This window comes from Balaenoptera musculus, chromosome 19 (assembly GCF_009873245.2).
Source record: "Balaenoptera musculus isolate JJ_BM4_2016_0621 chromosome 19, mBalMus1.pri.v3, whole genome shotgun sequence".
NCBI classification, from domain to species: Eukaryota; Metazoa; Chordata; class Mammalia; order Artiodactyla; family Balaenopteridae; genus Balaenoptera; species Balaenoptera musculus.
Genome location: NC_045803.1, coordinates 14,806,111 through 14,833,209, shown reverse-complemented (window position 1 = coordinate 14,833,209; position 27,099 = coordinate 14,806,111). Strand labels below are relative to the sequence as shown.

The following is a 27,099-nucleotide window of genomic DNA, read 5'->3' as shown; positions in this document are numbered from 1 at the left end:
CTGGATAAAAATCTTAACCCTAAGCTCTCGGTAGCTCAGGCTTGGACTGTTGCCAAACCAAGGATAGCAGATTGGTTTCAAGTCAGATGACAGCTTAGTTGGTAATGGCTGTTTGAAGCATTGGGCTAAGAAGTACTAAGGCCACATCTGAGCCCTGTGTGAAGGAATGCTGTGGTCGGTGATTGGCTCTCAGTGGGTTTAGCAGAATGGCATGTCATGCGTGGAATAGAGATGGCAGTGTATCACGGGAGTTAACAACACAGGTTCTTGAATCAGAAGGCCTGGCTTCAACTCCCGGCACTGCCACTTACCAGCTGTGTAACCTCACCCTGTTACTTAACCGCTGGGTGACTCAGTTTCCCCATCTGAAAAATGGGAACAGTAATCATCCTACATCATGTAAAAGTTTTAAGGATTGGATGAGTTATGTGGCCCAGGCAAGCTGGCCTGACTTGGGAGGCCGTGACCTCCAAAGGCCACTGTGACAGCTGGCTGTCCTCACCCTTCTAGGCCTTTGCACTTGCTCTTTGAGTTCAGTTGGATTGGTAAAGCCCTGCTCTGGGCTTCCCTGACTCCAAAATTCATGCCCCGCCTTAGACTACCACAGTAGCTTGTATGTAGATTTCCCATTAGGATGGGAGGTCCGTGAACGAGGGCCTCTGACTGTTTTGCTCACTTGCTTATCTCATATGCACAGATCAGAGCTGGCACATAGTAGGTGGTCAGTAAATGCTGATCAGTTGGTTAGTTGAATGAGATGACTGAACCCTGACTCTGTGCTAATGAGCCATTTACGTGCATGACCTCACAGTTCTTCACCCACCCCGTGGAATGTAGGCACTGTTTTTATCCCCACTTGACAGATGAGAAATGCAAGGTTCAGAGAGGTATAGATACTCACAGAAGGTCATACAGTAGGTGGCAGACTGGGATCTGAATCCAGATTTTTCTGACTCCAAAACCTGTTTGTGCCCAGACTTGAGGCTGATAACTAACTGCTTACTTGGCATCTCCACTTGACCTTGAAACTTAACATGTCTAAGAGCAAGCTCCTAGTTTCCTTCCCCATGCCTCCCAGGGTTCTCCTGTCTCAGCAGAGGACAAGCCCAAATGAGTGCATTTGTGGGATCAGAGGCCTCGCCATCAGCCTCACTCCCCTTTCTCTCACACCCACATCCAATCTGTCAGCTCCGTCTCCAACAGGCAGGCTACCCTACTTCTCCCCCTTCCATAGCCCCTCCTGGCCTATCCGGTAGCCTCCTCGCTGGTCTCCTTTGCGTCAACACTTGCTTCCCTGTGGTCTCTTCTCAGTAAGGTCGTCAGAGGGATCCGATCATGTCACTGCTCTGCTCAAACCCCTCAGCTCACTCTGGGTAAAAGCCCAGTTCCTTACGGTGGCCCATGAGGCGCCCTGCATGGCCTCTCTGTCAGCCTCTCTGATCCTGTCCCCCCTTGCTCTCCCTGCTCCAGGCACACAGACCTCTGCTGTTTCCAGAGTGTGCTCATCAGGCATCCAGCCTCAGGGCCTTTGCACTGCCTGTGCGCTCTTGCTGGAACACTTTCCCTCATCCCCACATGGCTCCCTCCCCTTCTATATGCCTTTAGTCAGATGTCACCTGTCAGTGAGGCCTCATTATCCAAAATTGCGAACTCCCCTCCCCAACTTGGCCCTGAGCTTATTCCACCCACTTTCCCTGCTTTAATTTTCTCGATAGCACCTACCACCATCTGACGTGTATTTTTACGTATTTGTTGTTTGCCGCTCTGTCCTCAGCACCTAGGCCAGCGTCTGGTGTGCAGTAGGCACTCAGTGACCGTGGACTGAATGTTCGCCTGCGTGCAACCCTGTAGTAATAGCAAAAGTGGCCATTCATGGGGGGCTGACTGTCTGACTGCTTGCAGCCTTGCACAACCTCGCATTTCTTCTTCCCAAAAGCCCAGTGAGGGAGATACTGTTATCACCCCCGATTCACAGATGAGGAAGCTGAGGCCCAGAGAGGTAAAGCGACTTGCCCAGGGCCCAGAGTGAGTTAAGGGCCTGGGTTCTTAAACATGAGAGGTCTTCCTCCCAAAATCCTGACAGCAGCTTGCATTTCTTGAGCAGTGACCGTGCCAGGCACTGTGCCAGGCTACATGTTTTACCCACATCCTCTCTGTCCCACGCCCACCCCCGTGCCTACTGTTGGTGCAGTGCTTTTAGAGCACATTTCCACATCCCCCCTCACAATCTCAATGCCCCAAAGCCCGCTGAGAAACCGGGCAGCCAGGAAGTGATGACATAAGCCATCTTCTGTGAAGGGACAGGCCCATCTTAAATGGCTCACAAGGTGTGTCTTCTTTGTGAAGTCCTCCAGGGTGAGGGGTCCACACCCTCCCCCGGCACAGCTGGGATTCAGACATCCTTTGTTTGTTAAGTCAACAGGTTTTATTATGTGCCGGGCGCTGGGCCGGGCAGTGCTGGGACTCAGCAGTGACCATGGTGGGCCCAGGCTCCCGTCTGAGGCAGACACTGAACAGGAATCACAAGTGCCAAGAGGCTAAAAGGCAGAGTGTTGAGGATGCCAGGGGAACCTATCATGGTGGGCGGTCTCAAACCCACAGATGGGATGCAGCCCCCAGACATATTAATTAGTTACCAATGCTTAACATTCCGAGGATTTCGTATGAACCTAGCTTTCTGGCTTCTCTTGAAAAACTGGGGGATCTGGCTATCCAGGGCCTGTGTTTATACTGGTCATCGGTAAACATCTCAGTATTTATCTCTAAAACATATGGACTCTGTAAAAATAACTATTTTGTCATTATCATACATAAAAAATTAACAGTAACTCCTTATTGTCATGTAAACAAGTTGGGTTATGAAATCAATTACTGGGTCTCAATCAACAATTCTCAAAGATAGGGTAGAAAAGATTGAAACATATCCAATGGATCCCAGTGGGGAAGGACTTGGTTTCGTGGAGCTTTGTTCCAGTTTTACATGTTTCCTCACTTCCCAAATTCTCACTGTCCAGACCAGGAACAAATGTGTTTACATTTTCAGGTAAGTCCTTTGCCATCCAAACTCATTTCTCGCTACCCACACTCGGGAATGTCAGTGTGGATTGCAAGGAATATTTTTGTGTATATGGATACATGTGTAAATGTGTGAATGCATAGCGTGGCTTGTGACATAAAATTCTTTCTTACTGTGCTGCTCTAATAGGTACATCAGGTAGCCTCGTTTCTAGCCAGGGAATGACTTCTCACAGGAAATGTGAACCATTACACGAACTCTTTCCTTAATGCAGTTTTAGGATAGGGCAGACAAATCTTGATGTAACTTGTTTAACAGCTGCGGCTTGTTAAGTTAATCTCTTTGTCCCAGGAAGAGGAGGGAATCCCTAAGGACATGCTGAAGAACCAGGGGTTCTGTTCAGTGGCTTCTCATATCTATGGTAATCATGACGAAAGTCTCATACAAATGAAGCAGGGAGTAAATTGGAGGCAAGGCTCTGTGTGGTCTGGTCGGCTCCAGGATGGGGGACGGTCTGGGAAGGAGATTGGGAAGGGGTTCGTACCTCTAAGAATGATGTCATGAAGTAAAAAATATGGCCCGAGCCCCCATCCTAGAAAAGGTCACAGGATCTCTGGTCTGTTGCCTCTCTGGCTTTTACTCTGGTCACAGTCACCGTATCGGTCAGGATGCATTATTAGTGGCTTCAAATAACAAAGGTTTATGTCACTCCCACCACGTGTCCATCTTAGGTTCAGCTGGTGTCTGTGCTCCACATTATTCTAACTTCGGGACCCTAGCTGACCAAACAGCCACTCTCCGGAATAATGCTAGAGGCTGTGGCTGAGGGGAAAGGCCTGCAAAGGGTCTTGAATTGGCAGTGAAATGCCCCAGCCCAGACAGTATGCCAGTTCCATTCACACTTCATTGGCCAGAACAAATCCCAGAGACCACCAACGGCGGGGCGGGGGCTGGGGGGGGGTGCGTTTGGAGATCACAGCTCATGACCGCCACCTCTGTGTGAGGTATCCACGTTTCTCCAGAAGTCAGGAGCCCCGGGCTGGGACTAGGTGGGTGTTTGCGCTCCCGTACCCTGACATCACCTGGGAGGGTAGACGGGGGTCAGCAGGGTCTTTGGCCTCAAAGGGCAGAATCTGACCAGGAGCCTCCCACAAGAGCTGACCCCGAGCAGCTTGTGAGGCTAGACCCCACGTGTTGCCTGCAGGTGATGACCAATGGCTGGGAGACGGTGGACATGACCCTGCGGCGGAACGGGCTCGGGCAGCTGGGCTTCCACGTCAAGTATGACGGGACCGTGGCCGAGGTGGAAGACTACGGGTTTGCCTGGCAGGCCGGCCTCCGGCAGGGCAGCCGCCTGGTGGAGATCTGCAAGGTGGCCGTGGTCACGCTGACCCACGACCAGATGATCGACCTGCTGCGCACCTCCGTCACCGTCAAGGTGGTCATCATCCCACCTTTCGACGACGGCACGCCCCGGAGGTAAGCCTGAAAGGTCGGCAGCTCCCCAGGTGCTAGCACTTGAAGCCCTCCCTCAGTAGGAAAAGTGATAGTGGTGACGGGGTCAGAGCTAATATCTGTGGAACCCCTCCTGCAAGCCAGTCGCGGTCTAAGCTCTCCACGTACGTGCTGTCCCATCCAGCTTCCACAACAGCCCTGTGAGGCGGGCGACCTCCTTAGTCGCACACAGCGTTAAAAGTCCTTGCCTGAGGGCACATGGCACTTCACTCACTTGTTCAGCACATATGTATTGAGCCTCTACTGTGTGCACGCTCCATTTGAAGTGCTCAGGATACAGCGGTGAACAAAATAAAGCGCCTGTTCCCTTGGGGTTTGTGCCCTGAGGGAAGGACAGGCAATCATCAAATAGATGTATAATACAGGACCTGGCAGTGACGAGGTCTGAGAAGAGAAAGTGGGGTCACTGAAGGGTTTGCAGCGTGGCGGGAGAGCGGCTTACGGGGTGGTCAGGGCAGGCTCCCGGGTGGAGGCCACCATGTAGTTTTCCGGGCTAGCGGGTCCGAGACAGGAACAAGCCAGGACAGGGTCTCCAAAGTGTCAGTGTGTGTGGTGCGTTCCTGCAGCACAGGGAGGCCGGTGTGGCTGGAGCACAGAGAGCAAGGCTGTGAGATGGGAGAGACGGACAGACTGGGGGGCCTTTCTGGACATGGTGATGAGCTTGGGTTTTGTTCACTAGGAAGCCAGTGCAGTGTTTGTTTCTTTTCATTTTGTTTTCTTTTGTTTTAATGGAACATTTCAAACATATGAAAAGTATGCTGAGCCCCTTGTTTCAACATTTATCAACATGTGGCCAGTTCTTGTTTTGTTTTTTGTTTGTTTTTAATTATTTATTTGGTTGCACTGGGTGTTAGTTGCAGCAGGTGGGCTCCTTAGTTGCGGCTCATCAGCTCCTTAGTTGCAGCACACAGGGTCTTTAGTTGTGGTTTGCCAGCTCCTCAGTTGTGGCATGCAAACTCTTAGTTACAGCATGCATGTGGGATCTAGTTCCCTGACCAGGGATCGAACCTGGGCCCCCTGCATTGGGAGCATGGAGTCGTATCCACTGTGCCACCAGGGAAGTCCCAGTTTTTGTTTTTTTTTTTAATTCCATACCTCCCCACCTTGGATTATTTGAAGCAATCCCAACTCCTTGGAATGTATCTCTACCCAGTCAGGACCTTTAAAAAATTATTATTACACTTAAAAATTTTAGCAGAAAGTCAGCATCAACTGCCCAGTCTATCTTCAACTTCTTTCGTATCAGAGAGATATTTTTTAGAAACAGTGGCATTTGGTTGATGTGCCTCTTCAGGCTCTTCTAATCTGTGAGTTTCCCCTCCCTCTTATTTTTTTCTTACAACTTACTTTGGGAGGAAACCAGCTCACTTGTCCTTTAGAGTTTCCCACGTCCTGGATTTAGCTGCTTGGACACCACCCCTCTGGTGTCCTTTAACCTGTTTTTCTAGCGTGTGTATTTCCTATAAACTGAAGTTCGGCATAGAAGCTTGATCAGATTCTGATTGAATTTCTTTTGGTAACGGCACTTCCCAGGTGTGCATCCATTAGGAGGCATCAAATGTCCGGTTCTCCCTGTGTGAGTGATACTAAGGGCGCTCAGAGGGTTCAGATGGTGGCAACCTGACCCTTGACCATACGTTTCCCTTCAGCTGTCAGCAGCCATTCGTGATCATTGCCTGGATCCCCTATGTCATTAGGAGGCATCAAATGTCCGGTTGTCCCTGTGTGAGTGATACTAAGGGCGCTCAGAGGGTTCAGATGGTGGCAACCTGACCCTTGACCATACGTTTCCCTTCAGCTCTCAGCAGCCATTCGTGATCATTGCCTGGATCCCCTATGTCATTACAGGGCACATTGAAGTGATGTCCTCATTTCTGTCATTCCTGTGTTATTTATTGGCTGGAATTCTTCCCTTTTTTTTTTTTTAATTTTTATTTTATTTTTTGGCCGTCCTGCGATATGCGGGATCTTAGTTCCCCGACCACGGATCGAACCTGTGCCCCCGGCGTTGGAAGCCCAGAGTCTTAACCACTGGACTGCCAGGGACGTCCCTGGAATTCTTCTAAAAAGAACTATCCTTCAGCAACTATATGATTCTTCTGAGGTATAATTTGTACAGGGAAGGCAGGACAGATGCAGTTCTTAGGATGATGAGTTGGTACCCTCGCAACCTCCAGAGGGGTCTGGAGACAGTGATTCTCTCTAGAATCACTATAGTCCAAGTGCCGGAAACACAGCTGCACAGAGGACAGTCAAGGCCTGGGCCCTCACAGCCCTGCTGAATGGGTCGGGGGCGGCAAACAACAAACAAGTAAGCAAGTAAGATGGTTCATATAGCCAAAGGGGGAGGCAGCTGAGCATAGCAGGGAGGCAGGCTCTGCAGGGAGCTTGCCTGCGTTTGAATCCAAGCTCCTCCTCTTATTAACTGTGACCCTGGGCAGGTGGCCTCACCACTCTCTGCCTGTTTCCTCATTTGTAAAATAGGGACAAGAATAGATCTTTCCCTAGAGGTGGTTGTGAGGTCGGGGGAGGTGAGGCCTGCAGAGCACATGGAACAGGACTTGGCCTGTAGGAGGCACTCTGAAGACACCGGCTATGAGATCCTGGGTGTGAGGCGCGTGAAGGGCGTGACCCGACATCGGATAAGGGGGTCAGGGAAGGCCTGAAGACGAGAAGGAGCCAGGAGGGGGGCCTTGCGGGCAGGGAGTAGCCATCACAAAGGTGAGGACAGAGGCCCTTGGCTTGTTGATGGACCAGAAAGAGGGTCACGTGGCTGGAGCTGAGTGAGCCACGAGAAAGGCACGAGATGAGGAGACACTGAGTGCTTATATACATGACCTCGCAGGGCTGGTGTGATCCCCGCTTTACCAGTGAGAAAACTGACGCCCAGAGTGGCCCAGTGTCTTGTGCAGAGCTGTACGGCTACTGAGTAGCGAGCAAAACTCGGTCCAGCTTCCGTGTCCAGATCCTCAGCTGCCTCGAAAGCGATTGCGAGCTGTGGGCGTGTGCGTTCTGGTTGCCCCAGCCCCACCTTCTGGAGTCTTGTTGCTCTGACCTTGGTCGGGGGTGGTCTGGGCAGGCTTAAACCCTGCTGCAACCAAGGGCTTAGCCACCCACGCCCCAGCCCCTCAGCCTCGGGACTTCGGCCAGGCCCCAGGCGTCCCCTCTTCCCAGCCCCCTTCCGGGGCCGCCTCCACCCCTGCACGGAGCCGAGGCCTGGCCGCACCTGCTCCGCGCTCTGCAGGGGCAAGTCAAGCTGAGGTAACCCCACAGGCAAGCACACACACACACACGCACGACACACACATCACACGCACACACACACAGACACACGCACGAGATACCCTGCCTTCAACACTTGGGAGCGCCAGAGGCTGCAAAGGCGTCCTTGGACCCACAGGTAGGGACCAGCTGAAGCAAAAGGAAATGTCTGCAGGCTCCCTTCTCCAACTCTGGGGACATGGGGCCGGGAGGGTGTGGCCAGACGGGTTCCGCTCCCTGCCCTATTTAGGAGAAAAACTATCATCCTGCTCCCTTTACAAGGCGGCCACCGAAACAGGATCTCCTGCTTACAGGGGCGGGTGTGGGTTGGGACTTGCGTGGTTTTTGTTGTTCTTCAAGTGCAGAGGCGTCTGGCTGGCCTCATTTGCAGAGCTGATAACCCCAGCGCTGGGGTCCCTCCAGCCTCTTGCTGCAACCCTGGCCTCCTGGCTCAAATGTCACGATAAGCTCTGAGGGGAAACACACCAGGACGAGCAGAGGGTTCTCCCTGCCTCCAGCCAGGCTCTGTGTGGCGTGTGTCTGGACCCCATGTTCTTCAGACACTGAGCAGAATACAGGGGATCATCCTCACATCCCCCAGGCCGCAAGGCTGGGGTTCTCAAGTGAGCCCTGCCCTGCTGGGCCAGTGCCAGGCTGGGCCAGGTAGCCGGGAGGACATTCCAGAGCCCCCAGTGAGGTGTGCCGTCGTGACCTTGGGTGCTTGCACAGGCTCAGGAGGGATGTTCTCATCTTGCTGTCTCTCGCTGCCTGATGGGGAAGGCGACCTGGGCTGCTTTTGTCCTCTTCAGTTGGACTTAAGACGTCTGAAGGGGGAGGGGGTAGAAACTCCTGCTTGAGAAGGGAAATTGAAACCCCACAAGTGAATGAGTAGTAGAGATAAGAAAGGAATCCCCATGGCCCCCAGAAACTAGGCTGTCAGGAATCAAGGACAAGGAGGCAGAGAGGAAAAGTGGTCTGCAAACCAGGGGCATCCGCTCTCAGATGTCTCCCGCACGTAGCTGAGGGCAGCGTTGCTGGGCAAGCAAAAGACTAGAAGAAACCTCAATATCCAGCCGCAGGGGATTGGCTGAGTAGATCCCAGGTCATCCACGTGATGGAATCGTAATGGATTGTTTATAAAGAAAATGCAGTGAGTCTCTTTGTGCTGAGAGGGCCTGGTGAGAAATGTCGTTAATTGGGAAGAATAGAAAAAAGCAAGATGGGATCTGGAGTTAAGTGTAATATTCTTTTTATTTCTGTTTTAAATCATGTTTACGTATGTGCATAGGCTATTTCTGTAAGAATATGTAAAAACCTGGCAGCTGTGGGTGCTTCTGGTGGGTGTGACTGGGGGACGGAGACGGGGACAGGGACGCCCTTTTATACCACTTTAATTTTTAAAAACAATTCAAAAACTAAATCAGTGAAATGGGCTTCGTAAACTTTTTCTCATGTCAGCATCATCCCTGGCAGCTTGGTAAAATGCAGCTTCCTGGGCCCCACCTCAAAGAGGACTCTGATTCAGAGGGGCTGAGATGGGGCCCAGGAATCTGTATTCCTTTACTGAGCGCTCAGGGTAATTTAGATGCTGACGGATCTCAGATCACTGGGAAGGAATTTGTTCCAGAGCCCCCAGGTGGGTGTGGTTGGACTTCAGAAGGCGGAAGGGAGACTTTCGCTTCTGAGCATGTGGGAATGACAGGTAGACAGTCCACAGAATCGGCTGGAGAAGGAGACAACAGCAAGAGCTCCTGTTTGTTAAGCACTTGGCACGCGCCAGACTTTCTGCTAATGCTCGCAGCCACCTTACAGATTAGGAAACTGAAGCTCTGAGAAGGAAAATCCCTCACCCAAGGCCACACAGGCCATAAGTGGCAGAGCTGGGATCTGAACCAGCCGTCTGGCCTCAGAGCCCTGGCTCTCCATCACTCTGTGCTGCCTTCAAGATGACTGTTTACCTCTTTGACGTCATGCCCAGAGACTCTTGACCAAAGATGAAGCTGTCAGTAACTGGGGCAGAAGGGACCCAAAAAATCTACTCACTGGTTCCCAAACCACTGTTCAGTGGGCCAGTGTATATGGTGGTTAAAGCTGTGGGCTTTCAAGCCAGCTTACTATCCAGTTTCCGGGAATTCCCTTGCAGTCCAGAGGTTAGGACAACGCACTTTCACTGCCGAGAGTGTGGGTTCTATCCCTGGTTGGGGAACTAAGATACCACAAGCCGTGTGGCATGGCCAAAAAAAGAAAAAAGAATAGATAGATAGATAGATAGATACATACATACATGGGTACCTACATAGGTACATAGATACATAGATAAATCCAGTTTCCACCTCTTACTGGCTGTGTGACCTTGGATAGGTTACTTAACTTCTCTGTGCCTCGATTTACTTCTCTCTTCAGTGTATCTACTGATTAGAATTCTGGTTACCAGCAACAGAGGTGAAGCAAAAGAGAGACTTTACTAGCTAATGCACCTGATAAGACTAGGAGATGGGGCAAGATTTAAGTGTGGCTTTATGCAGGGACATCTTCATCAGGAATCTTTATCACCTGTCTCCTTTTGTGCGTTGCTGTCATTCTCAAGCCATCTCCCACTTCACGGGGACAAAGATGACCTCTCCCTCCTCACAGCTCCAGCTTAGGTCTCCCCAGCTCAGCAGCCCAGGGAAATAGATCTCTCCCCCGGTAGTTCCAGAGCTGATGCTCACTGCCTCTGATTGGCTCAGCTTGGGGCACATGACAATCCTGTGCCCGTCATTGTGTCCAGAGAGAGAAGAGTTTCTGACCAGCAGGCCTGGGTTACGTGCTCATACCTGGAGCCAAGAAGTGGGGTCAGCCCCACCTAGAGCACACAGACCTGTTCTCAGGAGAAGGGGTGTAGAAGCTGAGCAGGCAGGAGTAGCAGATGTGCACTGCCTGGGGCCATGATGGTACCCCCTCCACCTCTGCTCAGGCCTGGCGTATCTGTGGGTTCTGGTAGACATTTGTATGTTGTCATTCCTCACCTGGTACCTTGTGAGGCATGGGCACCTGCTAATCCAGAGAGGCTGCTGGAAGGAGCTGCTGAACGTCAGCTCAGCTCCGACTCTAGTGCTACTGAGCGGTGCTGTGTGTCTGGCCCAGGTGCCAGAGCACATCCTCAGGTCACCTTTTAATGACTCCTTAGCAGACATGACCTGGGCCCACAGGTTCCCAGCCACCAAGTCCACCAGATCTTTTGCTGGATGCCCTGAAAGTTCCCCAGGCTCCAGGGGACTCAGGAGAACCACAGAGGATCAGCTCAGTGTGGGCAGGAGAACTTCTAGGCCAAGGGCTCCTCTGAGTTCAGCTCCCACAGCTGCTAGGAGGTGGATTTTGTGAGCACGGCCCCCTCCTCGGGCTCAGAGCCCCCTCCCGTGCTGCACTGCAGCAGTGGTGGAGATGCCAGCCCAGCCTGCGGATCTCCCTACCTAGAGCCAGGAACGCTGCGGTGCATGTGTGGCAGCCTGGTCTGGGGGAATTCACGGGCCGTTCTGCATCTATTTCAAGGTTCTGGATTTCGTGGCTTTTTTTTTTTTTTTTTTAACCACCCTGCAAAGTAGGTCACCTGCTCCTCTTCCAGCTGCCTTTGAGCTTCTTTGGAACAAGGCAGATACTGTCCTTTGATTCTGAGGGCATCCGCCTTCCTGGCCCCAAGAACCACCAAGGGGGGCCGAGCCAGCCCATGGAGGACACTGGCTGACCCAAGGCCTGGGTCAGGGAGAAGGGAGAGGAAGGGAGACGAGGAGAGAGGAAGAGGAGGGGAGAGGAGATGAGGCAGAGAGCGCCAAGCGTTGGAGCCACATTGTTGGGCCCTGTCCCGGTTGAGGCCTCCAAGCTGCTACATGTCAGACCAGTTTAAAGGGTACCTACTGGGCCTTTAAAATAGGCCGTGTGCGTTCAGATTGGGTGGGAAAGCCCAGCCCGTGCTGCTGCGACGCTCAGCAGGCGTGCGCGCTGGTGGGCCGGGGCCTGTCTGAGTAACGCAGTTTTTCTTCCCAGGGGGTGGCCAGAGAGCTATGACATGAATACCTCGGAGTCCAAGACGGAGCTGGAGAGCCTGGTCGCGGGGGGCCGGCCGCCCTATCGCAGCAACGCTCCCTGGCAGTGGAGCGGGCCCGCGTCCCACAACTCTCTCCCAGCCTCCAAGTGGGCCGCTCCCGCCACCCCCGGGCACGCCCAGTCCCTGAGCCGGCCCCCGAAGCAGACCCCCATGGTCCCCTTCCGGGAGTCCCAGCCCCTGCACAGCAAGAGGTAAGGACTCCCCCCCCCCCGCACCCAACCCCGGGCACCAGCCCAGCCCGCACCTCCCTCCTGTCTGCAGCCGCCCTTTGCCCTTTTCTCTCTCCTTCCCCTGCTGTCCAGTCTCTTCCTCTCCTCAGTCTTTCTCCTTTTCTTCTTGTGCTTATATGCCCCCCGGTTCCTCCTTCCCTTAAACTTGCCTTATGAGCCTCTCGTGTGAGGGCCCAGGGCTGGGGAGCTCAGGGTCTGAGGTTGGAAATCCACCCTACTGTATATGATTAAAACTATATATTTTTTTGAAAGGTCAAAGGACTGATAAGCACAAAATTTAGGGCAGTGATTCCTTCTGGCAGGGAAGTGGGAAGGGGAGGAGCCCACCAGTGGACCCGTATTGCCGCCACTCTAGCTCCTGGGTTGGGTGGTAGCTTCAGGGAGTTTGTTTTATTATGATGGCATATACCTTAAAGATAAATGCTTTTGAATGTATTATATATTAAAAGATAAAGAAAATTTTCCAAGTAATGAAGGAATCCACCTTGCAGCGGAGCGTCTTGTCCCAGGCGTGGGCGAGAACGGTCTTCGCGGCCCCATCAGAGCCCCATCAGGCCACAGAAGCCGGGGGGGCAGGCTCAGCCGCAGTGGGAAGGCAGGCAAGGGGTGCCCTGGCTTCCTGCTGCCCTTTGCTCAGCAGCCCTCTCTCTGTGCCCATGGGAGGATAGCAGGTGAATCAGATGGGATGTGGCTGGGCCTGAGGGAGAGGTCTAGCTGTCCCTCCTCAGAGGGCAGGGGTATCCTCCTCGCTCACCCCCACCGCCTTCCTCCCTCCTGTCTCTGTTCCAGGCCCGTCAGCTTCCCAGAAACCCCTTACACAGCATCACCAGCAGGGGTCGACAAAGTCCCTCCCTACCGACAGCCTTCTGGGAGCTTCTCCACCCCCGGCTCGGCCACCTACGCAAGATACAAGCCATCCCCAGAAAGGTCAGAGTCTCTTCACTCTTTTCAGTTAAGGAATCTGGTGAAAGCCAGAATCCTTCTTCCTCAGGAAATGCACTTACCCCACAAGTTTATTCGCCATTTTATGGGGCTTATGGATCCCTGAAGGTCATCAGAGGACCTCCAGGAGGGTGGGCTGTGTGTGTTAAGATGTAGGGCCAAGCCGGCCTGGGCAGGACTTGCCCTGCCTCTCCTTGCAGCAGCATTTCGGTTGCCGTTCTCCTGACACCTGAATCACTTGTCTGAGCAAGAGCAGGCGCCTTCCAGAACAGCCATTCATCTGACTCCAGCCTGTGCTCCCCAGGACCAGGCCACCAGCATTACCCAGTTGTCATGGCCTGTCGGGCTTCAGTCCTATCCCCTTCTCCAGTCTGGCAGCCTGAAGGATCTTCCCAACTCCTCCCTGGCTCCCCAGCGCCCTCGGGGTAAACCCAAGCTCTCTAGCTTGCTCTCCAGCAGCCTTCAGCCCTGGTGCCCAATAACCTTCCTCCTCCAGGGTCCCTGTCTGAGGGGCAGCCCCACCACTACCCTGTCTTCAGGCCAGAGCCGTGCACCTCATCCTGGATGTCTCCCTTCCCCCTCCCCCACCGCGGTCCATCCCTTCCGCCTCCTGAGCATCTCCGCCCCCTCCTCCTTTCCCCAGCGCCCCACTCTGGCCACCTCCCTGAGTCCCCAGCCTCTGTGCCACCTCCTCTGGTCCACCCCCCACTCAGTAACTGGGGGGTCTTTGCATATCTGGCCATGTCTGTCCCCTGCTCCAAACCCTCCTTGTGTCCCAGAGCCCTCAGGACACAGCCTCCATGCCTCACTCTGGCCACCGGGACGCACCCACCTCTCCAGCCTTGTGCAGTGCCCTGCGTGTCAGCCGCCCTGGCCACTTCTGATTTCCTAGGCAGGCTGTGTGCATTTCAGAATCCTCCCCATGGAAATTCTTCATGATCTTCACCCCCACCCACTCCACAGACACCATTCCTCCATTGTGAGTGCTGAGGCTCCTCCTCCAGGAAGGCTTCCCTGTACCTCCCCCCACACTAGGTGACATGCTGCCCCTGTGCCCTTCGCTTCATGTGTATTTCCTGACCATGGCCTTGAGCACTCTCCATTCTGTTAGCCCAGTTAAGCGTGTGTGCACACACACATGTGCATGCATACTCATGCATGTGTGCACGAACAAGCCTGCTCTCCAGGATACGATACCTTTCCAGGTCGTTTTGTATAACATTATTACCGTCACACAGCACAGGGTCTGGCACATGGTAGATCCTTGGTATATATATTTGATGAAAGATGGATTGAGTGAGTGAGTTTGTTTAAATAGTGAGCTTCAGAATCACCCGGAGAGAGGGCTTGTTAAAGTACAGATTACTGGTCTGACCCCTGAGTTTCCAGCTTGGTAGGACTGGGGTAGAGCATGCGATACCAAGGCTGCTGGTCCAGGGAACACACTTCGAGAGCCACCACACTAAACATTGTTTGATTCTAAGCCTCTGTTGTAAAACTGGGGGAAACATACTCAGTCTTTCATCTTCTAGTGGTCACCATTCAGCTTTCATCAGCAAAGGATCCCCAGAGCCTTCCATGTGCCAGGTGCCAGGAGAAATATTTGAGATACTCACTTACAGGGGTTCCTGTTGTCAGTGCTGCTGTGGTGGAGAGAGAGTCTTAGAAGGGATGCGCACTCTGATGAGAGCTCTAATAGACTCAGGCCTCAGAGGAGGGAGCTCAGCCCAGCGTCAGGTCTAGGCTGGCTGCCAGGAGGAAGCAGCATTTGAATAAGGCTTTGAGAGATTAGTAGGAGTTTGCCACGAAGAAGAGGGAGGAGGTCATTCCAGACAGAGCAAAGGCTACAGATGTGAGTAAGCAGAATGGTGTGAAATGCAGGAGGAAAAAAAAAGTTGAACTCAAAGAAACAGAGTAGAATGGTGGTTGCCTGGGGGTGGGGGAAATGGAGCGATGTTGGTCAAAGGGCACAAACTTTGGGTTATGAGATGAATAAGTTCTGAGGATTTAATGTGTAGCATGGTGGCTGTAGTTAGTAATTCTGTATTGTACACTTAAAATCTGCTAAGAGAGTAGATCTTAAGCATTCTCACCCAAAAAAAGATAAGTATGTGAGATGAGAGATGTGTTAATTAACTCAATTGTGGTACTCATTTCACAATGTATACATAAATCATTACGTTGTACACTTTAAATATATTACAGTTTTATTTGTCAGTTACACCTCAGTAAAGCTCCGGGGCGTGGGGGAGAGATGTTTCTAAGAGTAAGATTTACTCAAGGAGTTGAGAACATTGTTATTTCTGTGAAGGGGTATGCTGACCAATTCTGTATTACGTGTAGAGAAGTGTTTAGGAAGAAAAGAGAATACAATTGCTTACTTTGCGGTAAGTCCATTTTTAGTTTTAAAAAGAGCTGCCAAACTATTTTCCAGAGTGGTTGTACCGTTGTCCATTCCCACTGGCAAGGTATGAGTCACCCCGTTTCTCCACATCCTTGTCGCTCTCTGGTGTCATCACCGTTTCTCGTTTCAGCTATTCTCATAGGTGTGTGATGATATCTCATTGTGGGGTTTTGTTTGTTTGTTTGTTTGTTTTGTTTTTGGCTGCGACGGGTCTTCATTGCTGCGCATGGGCTTTCTGTAGTTGCAGTGAGCGGGAGCTACTCTTCGTTGCAGTGCGCGGGCTTCTCATTGCGGTGGCTTCTCTTGTTGTGGAGCACGGGCTCTAGGCGCGCAGGCTTCAGTAGTTGTGGCACACGGGCTCAGTAGTTGTGGCTCGCGGGCTCTAGAGCACAGGCTCAGTAGCTGTGGTGCACGGGCTTAGTTGCTCCACAGCACGTGGCATCTTCCCGGACCGGGGCTCAAACCCGTGTCCCCTGCATTGGCAGGCGGATTCTTAACCACTGGGCCACCTGGGAAGCCCTCATTGTGGTTTTAATTTGCATTTCTCTAACGGCTAATGATGTTGAACATCTTTGTTTTTCAATGTTTATATATTCTAGATACAAGTCCTTTGTTAGCTTTGTGGTTTGCAAATATTTTCTCCCAGTCATTAGTTTGTCTTTTCATCTTCATAACAGGGTCTTTCACAAAAGTTTTTAGTTTTGATGAGCTCCAAATTATCATTGTTTTCCTTTTATGGATTATGCTTCTGGTGTTAAATCTTAGAGCTCTGCCTAGTCCTGAGTCCTGAAGATTTTTTTTTCCCAGAAGTTTTTCCTTTTTTTTCCCAGAAGTTTTTCCTTTTTTTTTTTGCCACGCTGTGCAGCATGCGGGATCCTAGTTCCCCGACCAGGGATCAAACCCGTGCCCCTTGCAGTGGAAGCGCGGAATCCCAACCACTAGACCGCCAGGGAATTCCCTTCCTAGAAGTTTTAATTGTTTTCTATTTTACATTTAAGTCCATGATCCACTTTGAGTTTTTCAAAGCTAGTTTTTGCCCAAGGTGAAAGGTTTAGGTTGAGGTTCCTTTTTTTTGCCTGCCGATGTCCAGCACCATTTATGGAAAAGGCTCTCCCTCCTCCAGTGTATTGCTTTTGCTTCTTAAAGCAAAAATTCATTGGAAGGGGAAATTAATTGGACACATTTGTGTGGGTCTATTTCTGTAATCTCTAGACTGTTCCATTGAGCTATATGCATGATCTCAATGAGTGCTTCCAGCAATTCCATGAAGTGAGTAGCGTGTCCCATTTTACAGAGGGAGAGGGAAAACTGAGGCTCAACAAGGTGAATCCACTTGGCCAAGATCACTTTTCCAGGAACCCAGGCCTATGTGATTCCAAGGGACCGACTCTGACCTAGAGCTGTCCTGCCTGCCCACGAGACTCTGAGCGCATCCTCCAAATCAGGGTGACATGCGTGGTCCCTACTGGAGTCCCCACCCCACAGTGACACTTGATGGCTGTGATTTTGTGTTTCAGGCTTTCTGGCATTGGCAAGTGAAAAACTCTCACTTTTCCCTTGGATTCCAGCTCTTCCCAGCCCACCCCTCTCTTCCCAGGGCTCCAGTGGATCTTGTCTTGGCTCTCTGTGGCCTAGGTCTCAGCAATTTTTATCTCTGTCAACAGCTAGGTTCCAAATTTTGCCAACCATTCCTAGCACACCTCAGCCCCTAAACCCGCAAAAGTGTGTCTCATGGCCAGTCACCAGCCGGCGATAAGAGGCCCGGGAACAAGTCAGGCTGCCCCAGTGGCCTTTGGCATCAGCTCCTTTCCCCTTTTCCTGCCGCGCAGTTGACATCCTGGAGCCTGTGTGACCCAAGCGAGACATTCCAGCCCAGCCACGGACATTCCCCCCTCAGGACTCCTGTGTCTCCTGCTGTCTTCTCCAGCGGGCCTGCAACTTGCCAAATTCATCAAGCTTTTAGGAGCTCGAAGGCCCTCATAGACAGAACCTATCCCATGGCCCGTTTTAGATTTACTGAGACAGGAGGGCAAGATGGCCTGCACCTCATCAGCCATGTGAGAGTGGGCTTCACCTCTCTGCCCCTTTTTGCTCACATGTAAAACGTCTGCCCTTGGTAATTCCCTGGTGGTCCAATGGTTAGGGCTCTGCACTTCCACTGCAGGGGGCACAAGTTCCATCCCTGGTCAGGGAACTAGGATCCCTCATGCTACACAGCAAGGCCCAAAAAAAAAGAAAAGAAAAAAAAAAATTAGCTGTTAAAAAAAAAAAAGCCTGCCTCTGAGCAGTGTTGAGAACATTCTAGGAGGGAATCTCTCTCGAGCACTTAGGACTGAGCCCGGCACACAGTAAGTGCTCTGTGAGGGTTCTGACTGTTACTGCTGCCTGCAGGGCTGTGCCGGCAGCTGCAGATGCGGTCCCCGTCCTCAGGAGTTTGCCACTCTAGTGTGCAACATGAGCAAACCTCCAAACTCAGTACAGAGCGCTAGGACAGAATTGTGTACCCAGCCCAGCACCCTGCAGGGCTGGCGTGGACCCCAGACATTTGCTCATTAGGCCACTTGGCTGGCTTTTTTTTTTTTTTCCTTTGCTTTTCTCTGCCAGTTCCATGAAGAGTGGTACATCAGTTAGGAGGCATTTGACTTCAGACAGAAAACCTAACTCAAGAAGGCATGAGCATCAGGGGGATTTATCATCATCACGTAATAAGTCCAGAGGTGGGGTGGCGCTAGGGCTGGTTAATTGTACAGGGTCATCCTCAGGGACCTGGCTCCATCCATGACCCACGAGGGCCACTGTGGCCCCAAGCAAAACCGGTGCCCTGCAGAAAAAGAAGGAAGAGCTTCTCTGTGTTTCCTACAGTAAAGGAACTCGGTCACTTGCCCACCCCTGAACTAACCCCTGGCAAGGTCACATTGGACCCCCATGACTGTCTTAAACCATCAGGACTTACACAAGTCGTGTGGCAGAGGGATGGCCGCCAGGGCAGAATCTGGACTCCACCAGCAGAGGCAAAGAAGATGATGCCAAGTGGGGTGGCAGCCAACAATGGCTGCATCGTCCGTCCACCCTTTACCCAGTCCTCCTGTAATGCACCCATCATCCACTGTTCCATCCAGGCCTGGAGCCCTGCCCTCAGGAGTTCAATTCTGTCTTGGTACTTTCCTATATGGCAGAATGGGAAGTTCAAAGCCAAGATCCTGGCAGCCCAAACCTGCTTCTGGGAAGTTTTGCCCAGAGCTGTGCATGGTGAGATTCTGGAATGTTCCAGTTCCCAATCAGCTTGACCAGGATGTGGTAATGATAGAAATGGCCCCAAATAGGACATATTCAGCACCGAAAGAATGGTCAACATAGGTCAGTCAGTTTGCATTGGGATAATAAGAAGGCTTTTTAGTGAGAGAATTACATAAATGGACAAAGTACAGGTTGTCTTGATTGAGGACAGTTAGCTGAGAGATTAAGCTGGTAACATATATCCAGCCTAAGGCAGTCCATCAGGGGAATTCTCCGGCGGTCCAGTGGTTAGGATGTGGCGCTTTCACTGCCAGGGCCCAGGTTCAATCCCTGTTCGGGGAGCTAAGATCCCATAAGCCACGCAGTGCAGCCAAAAAAAAAAAAAAAGTTGGGATTAGGTTTGTCTGCTCCTCCTCGCCGATGTTCTGCCACCCTTGACCTGTGGCCTACTGGTCTTAAGGTGGCTGCTCAGCCTTAAGGAGATAATGAGGTAAAGGCACCCACCGCACATTTCCAGAGAGTGCCTGGGAGTCACGTGCAGTACTCTTATCTCATTGGCCAGGACTGCAAGGGAGCCTGGGAAATGTAGTTTGTTAGCCGATCACATTGCTGCCCCCAGTACAGTTGGGATTCCGTTACCAAGGTGGAAGCAGAGAGTAGACATTGAGGGAGCAGCCTGCAGCATCTGCCACTTGGACCTTCCGCTTTCCTTTGGCTGATCCCAGCTACTGCCGTCTTCCTTTAGTACTCAGAATTCAATACGGACATTTTGAGAAAATGGAATAAACACATCAACACTTCAGTTTCCAGCTGTGCTGGAGCCACATTTTACCAGGAAGTTGGCTGGCTGCTAAGTCAGCCAATAAGATGAAGACTGCCTATGCTTTTTTATTGTTTTGACTCTTTTTTTCCTGGAGGCATTAGAGTTCAAGGTCTGGAGAAGCGGGGATAATATGTATTTTCTTGGCGGGTGAGTAAAGATGAGTTATCAGGAAGTCCAGTGCACCTCTGCAGCACCCCTCTGCTGCCCTGGAGGCGTTGAAGCCAGGGGTTTAGAGTTGGTCTCTACAGAGACAGCCTTGGCTTGGGGCTGGCAGGGTGACCCTGGAGAAGTCAGTTAACTCCTCTTTTGGATTTTGGGGGGTCCTGGTTTATCATCCTCTCAAGTTGCAAGTATAGGCACAGGAGCCAAATGGGGAATCACAATATCAGCTTGATTAATGGAGGCTCATTGACTCCTGCAAAGTCCAGGGCTTATGTCAATGGAATGTTTCTGGTGGCAAGTAGCCAAAACTTGGCTGACTCAAATGCTGTTGGAATGTGTTATCTCACAGCAAAGAAGGTTCAGAGGCAGAGTAGCCTCCAGGGAGGGTTAATCCAGCATCTCGACAACATCATCAAGGGCCTGGTGCCTACTCTCTTCCACGCTCAGCATTGGCCTTGTTCTCAGGCTGGTTGGGAGAGGGTGACAGCGGCTCATGGTGTTATATCTGAACCCAGCAACACCTGGTGAAGAAGAGAGGCCATCTTTCCTTGTCAGCTCCCTTCGGAGCAAGGAGGCTTTTCCCCAAAGCTCCTCAGCAGACTTCCCCCATTTCAGTCAGGTTATTCTGGGTAACAGATGCCTGAAGATTGCAGTGACCAAAGTCAGCGAAGGTTTATTTTGCACCCACACTGCAGGTCCACCACTGGTTGGACCTCTCAGGAGGCAGGCTGCCTCCCAGCTCACTGGCGAGAACTAGTCACACAGTCCCAGCCAGCCTGTCTCAAGGGGCTGGGAAGTGTGGTCCTGCCGTGTGCTTGCCAGGTGAAGAGCCAGACGTATTTCGTGGGAGCCTTAATGACTCACATCCTCTCACATCTCATGTGCCTGTCCCTAACCAACCCCAGGCAAGGAGAAGGTTTCCGCCATGACTGGCTCTGATCTGAGGTGGAATGGACGTTGGGAGGCGCCCACAGGATTCTCTCCGGGTTCATAGAGAATGTCTGTGGGACCTGAGGCCACAGAGAACCTTTTGCCGATCCCTCTGTTAAATCTCAGCCCCTGCCTGCGGGTGTGCAGGGCCAGCGTCCAGGACACTCTCTGTCTAGGAGACAACTTTGTTATTTCATTCCTTCACAACCCTGTGAAGCAGAAAATGTCATTTTTCAGACAGGAAAACTGCAGCTCAAACTGATGAGCACTTGCCCGACCAAGGTCACGCAGCTAGTAAGGGATGGAGCTGGGGTTGAGCCCAGACCTGCCTTGTTCTGGAGCCTGAGCCCCAGCTTCTCCTCTGCAGCTCTTTCCTCCACCAGAGAGACATACACACTTCCGGCCTGTCAGCCTCAGGCTAAGCTCTGGACAGACAGGACGACATTCAGTCCTGCAAGGAAGGACCTACTGCAGTTGCCTCTTGACAACTAGGGAAACTGAGGCTCAGGGCAAGGAAGTGACTGTACCTGGCTGGGCGAGAGGCCGAGGGGAGGTTTGATCCCCAGGCCGCTGGGTTCCAGGCCTCCTGTACCTACAAACGCTGCCTTATCCTGCTCTCCTCCACCAGAGAGAAAGGGAGCCCAAGACAGGCCTGGGGGCGGGGGCTGCTGATGACAGCTCACCCCGTTCCGCAGCCAAGAAACGGGACCCCGGAGGAGCCTCTGGGTAGGGCTGTTGCCCAGGTGGCTTCTGCCCCCTCCTTCCTTGAGGACCCCACCTGGCCCCACACGCCCTGCCACCACCGGCTCCCTGACATGCTTCCCGCGCAGAACCCACTCCTGACCCTCGGTTAATAGCACGCTTCCAGGCTTCCTCACCTAGCCTCCCCTCCGCGCGGAGCCTCCCGTGTATTTAAAACCCCACATCGAGGAAGTCTCAGGTGGTTTTTGGCACACCAGCCCTTCACCCTGTGTTTGCTCCTCTCGCCCCGCTGCAGGTACACAGCCGCCCCACACCCACTGCTGTCTTTTGATCCCCACTTCAGCCACGATGGGACGTCCAGCGGCGAGTCCTCCTCAGGCGGCCTGACCAGCCAGGAGAGCACCATGGAGCGGCAGAAGCCAGGTAAGGTGGTCTCCCCAGGCCAGCTGTGCCCCTGGCCTCGCCCTGCACGACCTCTTAGTTACAGCGTGACAGGTGACACCCCTCCTCCTGTCAGTGATGGATAAAACACAAAAGAAAGCTGTAAGTGCCACACGTAAGACTAGAGAGGTCACCCGGGAGGGTGGCGGGGACCAGTGAGCCAGATCCATCTCCACCCAGGCAGGGCATCAGCAGGCGGGGTCTGCCGACACCGTCGGTCAGGAGCCAGGGCACAGATGTGCGTGCGACTTGGAGGTGGGGACCACCAGCGGAAGTCGTTGAAAAGGACTGAAAGTGGTGCTCTCAGGGGAGCGGGGCCGGCAGTGTTCTGAGGCTGCTCATTACGTAACGCTTCCCGTGTTGCCTCTCGACTGCTGTGCTGAGAAGCGACGCTCCAAATCTGGAGCATCTAGTGTGATAACATGTCACAAAGTGAGCATGCCCGTGTTCCACACCCAGCGCAAGAGACAGACGTGGCCAGTCTCCTGGAATGCCCCAGCGCCTCCCAATCAGTATCCCCAAAGGCCACCCCTGTCTTGCTTCCCACGACCAGACTTAATCTTGCCTGGTTTTGAACTTCACGCATATGGAATGTAGACTCCCACTGGATGCACTGGGTGTGTGTGTGTGTGTGTGTGTGTGTGTGTGTGTGTGTGTGTGGCTTCTGTTGCTCACTATTGTGTTGGTAAGGGTCGGCCACGTGGCTGTGTGTAGCCACGCCATTTCTGAGTAGCATATCCATTGTCTGAATGACCCACAATTTCTTACTCGAGTCTCACGTTGAAGGACATTTGGATCGTTTCCAGTTTGGGGCTGCTTAGAATAATGCTGCCAGGAATATCCTCATACCTGTCTTTTGATGAACACATGCTCACATTTCTGCAGGGAATATACCTAGGAGTGGGATTGCTGGGTCATGCGTTTAACTTTATAAGAGACTGCCAAACCATTTACCACTCCCACCAACGACAGAGAGAGTTCTCTTTGCTCCTGTCCTCACCAGCCTTTTCATTTCAGCCTTCCTAGTGGGCACGTAGTAGTATTCTGTTGTGTTTTTAATTTGCATTTTTCTGATGCCTGATGAGACTGAGCATCTTCTCATCTGTTTATTCTTCTGTGTATAAGTATTAATCATGGGCATGTACTACTTAGATGAATATCTTAAACATGATTCCTCATAACAAAGCTGTAGCCCCTTTGAAGTGTGAGAACCAGCAGATGATGGGTGGGTTCAAAAGAACGAAAATCAATCAAGTGTCAGAGAGCGCTGACATCAGAGGGGCGGGAGATGGAGATGTCCACGCAGCGGGTGTTCGAGAGTATCCAGGCAGCTCTCGGCGGGGAGGACCCTGGCAGCACATCACCGGCTCCCCCGGGCACTGTGGGGCAGGGGAGAGGTTGCCTGCCCCAGGATTAGCGGCCTGGAGAATTCCTCAGCACCCCCGCCCCATGGTTCTCTTAAACCAGGGACAACGGTTGGACTGCAGGCAAGCAGATCGCGTCGCCCCGACCCCCAACTGTCCCCCACTGCTGCTGCCTCCGGGGCCTGTAGACACGGGTTCGCTCCTCTCCTCAGCACGCTTGATCATGCCCGCGGTCTGTGATCTTTGCTCCAGCACAGGCAGATTCGCATCCTTTTCCCCCCACCCCACCCGGTTGAGAAGGAGAGAAACGCGTTGCTTGGCGATGTCATTACACCAAAGTGTAAAATAAGAAGGAAGTTTTTCCAGCATTCACCATGGACCCCAAATAAGGAGTCACAGAAGCTCACCGTGGTCCCTCCTTTCTTTCCTCTTCTGTCCCCTAGAGCTCGTCTCCCCTCTCACTTCCTTGAGACCTTGTTATAAGTTGACTAACCCCTCCCGGCACACACACAAATCAGGGCAGTCTGTATCTAGGAGTCGTCATAAAGTTTAGAATGTATTCAAGACCAGGGTGGGGGAATCAGGTGCCACGATGGATGTGGGGATGTGCCCAGCCCTGGTCAGGTGACCGTGATTGCAGTGACAGCAGTACGGTTTCCGGTGCTGTACACTCCCTCCTGTTTAATCATCTCAGGAACACGACAGATTGGGTGCCGTGACTGCCCTGTTTTAGAAACGAGGAAGATGAGGCACAGAAAGGTTGTCCTTTGTCAGAGGTCCCTGCTGGTGAGTAGCATCATTGAGATTTGGACCAAGGCCTGTTGGTTCTAGAACCCTCCTTAACCCTCATCACCCACAGACACCACCACAGTCCCTCACCCACAGAGTGAGCGTTTCTCAAGCCTCAGAGCACCCAGGTTAGGAAGGTGGCCCCAGAGCCACCAGCTGCCCCTGGCCTGTGCCTGGCCATGTTTTCAACACATCTCTCACAGCCACGTCCATGTCTGTCACCCACCCAGTGTGTCAAGGGTGAAGCAGGAGCGCCAGAAGGTCACTGGGGCCCAGTTCAGAGGGCCAGTGAAGGGCCCAGGATCAGGGCCTGCTAAGGGCAGGGCTAGGGGCAAAGGGGACACTGGGGCAGCCAAGGAGGGTCAGGAACCTAGCACTTCATCCCTCCACTCATTCGACACATCACCGATGATACGTGCCAGCCTGGGCACCAGGGATACAGTGTGAGCCAGACAGGCGTGTCCCCTGCCTTCTTGGAGCTGACAGTTTGTGGGAGAGACGGACAATAGCAGGAGCACCGAGTAATAAACACTCACTAATAATGCTGAGTATTAAGTGGAAACAAACACAGTGCCTAGAGAGAGCTTGGTGGGGTCTGGGGGTGAGGGTGTCTCTGAGCAAATCACATTTCAGGCGAGGCTAGAAGAATGCAGAGGAGCCAACTGAGAGGAGAACATTCCAGAGAAAGGGAGCTGGTTGAAGACCCTGAGGTAGCAGGGGGTATGGTGTTGGTTGAACAGGAAAGAGGCCGAGTGGCTGGAGAAGTGGGAGATGAGGCCAGGGAGGTGACGGGGACAGCATGGTGGGGACTCTGTCCTTCAGTCAGAACCACGGGTCTCAATTCTTCTGAGCACAGGAGGGATGGGATCTGACTCGGGTGTTCACAGGGTCCCTCTAGCTACAGATTCTTGCAGGGTGGGGCCAGTGGAGGGGGACAGATGGGCAGGTTCTGGATACAGTCCTTTGGAGGTAAAGTTAGAATTTCCTGACGCTCAAGGATGAAAACCAGTTTCTGATCCGAGCAGCTAAAAGGATGGAGATGATGAGAGATGCAGGTTTGGGGGAAGATAAGGAGTTGGCTTTGGCCGTGTCCAGTGGGAGGTGCCCAGTAGACACACAGTGGAGGCGTGTGAGGGAGCCATATATACAAGTCTGAAGTCATGGGGAGAGGTCCAGCCAGAGACAGAAGTGTGGGAGCCACTGGTGTCATAGGTGGTCGAGAAGGCTGGGTGTGACTGCCACGGGCTTGGCTCTCTGCAGAAATGTGGTCTCCTGGCATGGTCTGCCCACTTCCCAGGGGACCAGAGCCTCCTGGGCGTGTCGGATGCTTCCAAGGAGGAAAAGGCATCTGTGGAGGTAAAGTAGGTGGACAAAGTGGCCAGCCTGCCCGCTCTGATGACCATGATTCCCAAATGAAAGCCACGTGGGCAGTGACACCCTCGGCAGTGTCCAGCCAGGCTGCTCTCTGCCATGTCCCTGAGTGCCGTGCCTGGCCCTCCAGGCCCACCTTCCCCAGCAGGAACATGGGCCCAGAGCCCTCTGGGGCTGCACTGGGGGCAGCAGTGTGTATGGTTGTGAGCTCAGCCTCCGTCGGGCCTGGTGAGAAGTTCTGAGTCAGCTGTGTGACCTTGGCAGTGACCTCACCTCTCCCAGCCTCAGGTCCCTCTGCTGCGGCAGACACCCAAAGTGTCTTTCCTTGCAGGGTGGTTTCGGGGTCCAGTGAGATCACACCTGCCCAGCCCTCGACACAGGACCCAGCCCATCATGAAGGGAATGACGACTTCTGCTTCTCGAGCACTCACTCTGCACTGTCGCTGGAGTTGTCATTGTTGGGGAAGCACAGAGAGGGTACGGGGGTTAAGAGCACAGGTCTGAAGCTCTTTCTGACTTTGTGACCTTGGACCAGTTACTTAACCTCTCTGAGTCTTGATGTTCTCCTTCATCTATTAAACTGGTACTAATATCCACCTCACAGTATCACTGGGAGGATGTAGCAAGGTAATGCGTGCAAAGCACTTATAGTAGTACCTGATACAGACGTGTGCTTAATGATAATTATCGTTATTATTTTAAATACAGCACTGATCAAAATTGTGGGCTCTGGTGTTAGACCGCCTGGGTTTGGGTCCTCTGTTAGTGCGTTTGCAAGTGTGATATTAACTAGCCCTCCACTGGCGTTGTGTGTTTTTTTAAGATCCGATGCTCCATTCAGGCACATTGGCTAGCCTTGGGAATTTAGACTAATTTACACCCACACCAGCCATCATGATTTTAAACCTATTTCACCTTTGAACCAGCCATTCCACTTGGAGAATTCTGTCCCAAACATAATTCCACACTTGCTCAAAGTTGGGTGTAGAGGAAAGGCCACCAGAATGTTAAGAAAAATCGAAAATACCCTGAATGTCCATCAGCAGGAAACTGGTTAAATAATTGATGTCCATTCACATGATGGAATACTGTACAGCTATTAAAAATAAGATAACTTCATGTTCAGTTAACTTATGTGAAGATGTATTATGAAGATACAGAGCAAAAAGCAAGTGTAAGTATTATTTATTTGTAAAGTAAGAAATCAAGTTGTGAGACAATGCTTATTATGACTCCACTTTCATTTAACCAAAAAAAGCTACACACGTTTAAGCAACAAAGGAATGCGACCTTGATTATATAAAGAATCTTATTCACCAAAAGACAGTCAATCCCGTAGAAAAATGGGTAAAGGATATGAACAAGTAATTTACAAAATAGAAAATCCAAATGGCCAGTAAGAATGAAAACGTGCTCAAGCTCCTTTGTGGATGGAGGACTGTTGGAAGGCTTCGCGAAGTTAACGCATGTTAAGCACTAGAATGGTGCCTGGCACACAGTAAGTGCTCAGTAAATATTCTGTTACTGAGTGTTGTTAGACCCCAAGACATGAGTTGATGGGGGTCATGGCCGTGTGTGAGCCGAGCAGACAAGCTGGCAGAGGGGTGGGACCATCCAACCACATTTAGGACCAGATTCTTTGGGTGAACTTGGACCACAGCCTGAGTCACCTCTGACCACTGGTGTGTCTCCCATCTTAATGCAGAGCCTTTGTGGCATGTGCCCGCCCAGGCCCGGCTCTCGGCCATGGCTGGAAGCAGCGGGAGCAAGCACGCCTCCAGGCAGGACACAGCAGGCAAAGATTCCCCCAACAGGCATTCCAAGGTGA

General features: G+C 52.2%; 1 protein-coding gene across 10 annotated transcripts in view; it reads left to right on the top strand.

Annotated features, from left to right (window-relative positions):
• Positions 1-27,099, top strand: part of SIPA1L3 (signal induced proliferation associated 1 like 3) — a 236,555-nt gene that overhangs the window by 168,324 nt on the left and 41,132 nt on the right. For all 10 annotated transcript variants that reach the window (XM_036833292.1, XM_036833293.1, XM_036833288.1 and 7 more), the window contains 5 exons: positions 4,221-4,495; positions 11,816-12,067; positions 12,896-13,033; positions 21,602-21,729; positions 26,977-27,095. In XM_036833292.1, coding sequence (XP_036689187.1) covers positions 4,221-4,495; positions 11,816-12,067; positions 12,896-13,033; positions 21,602-21,729; positions 26,977-27,095 — 912 coding nt within the window. The remainder of the gene's footprint in view (positions 1-4,220; positions 4,496-11,815; positions 12,068-12,895; positions 13,034-21,601; positions 21,730-26,976; positions 27,096-27,099) is intronic.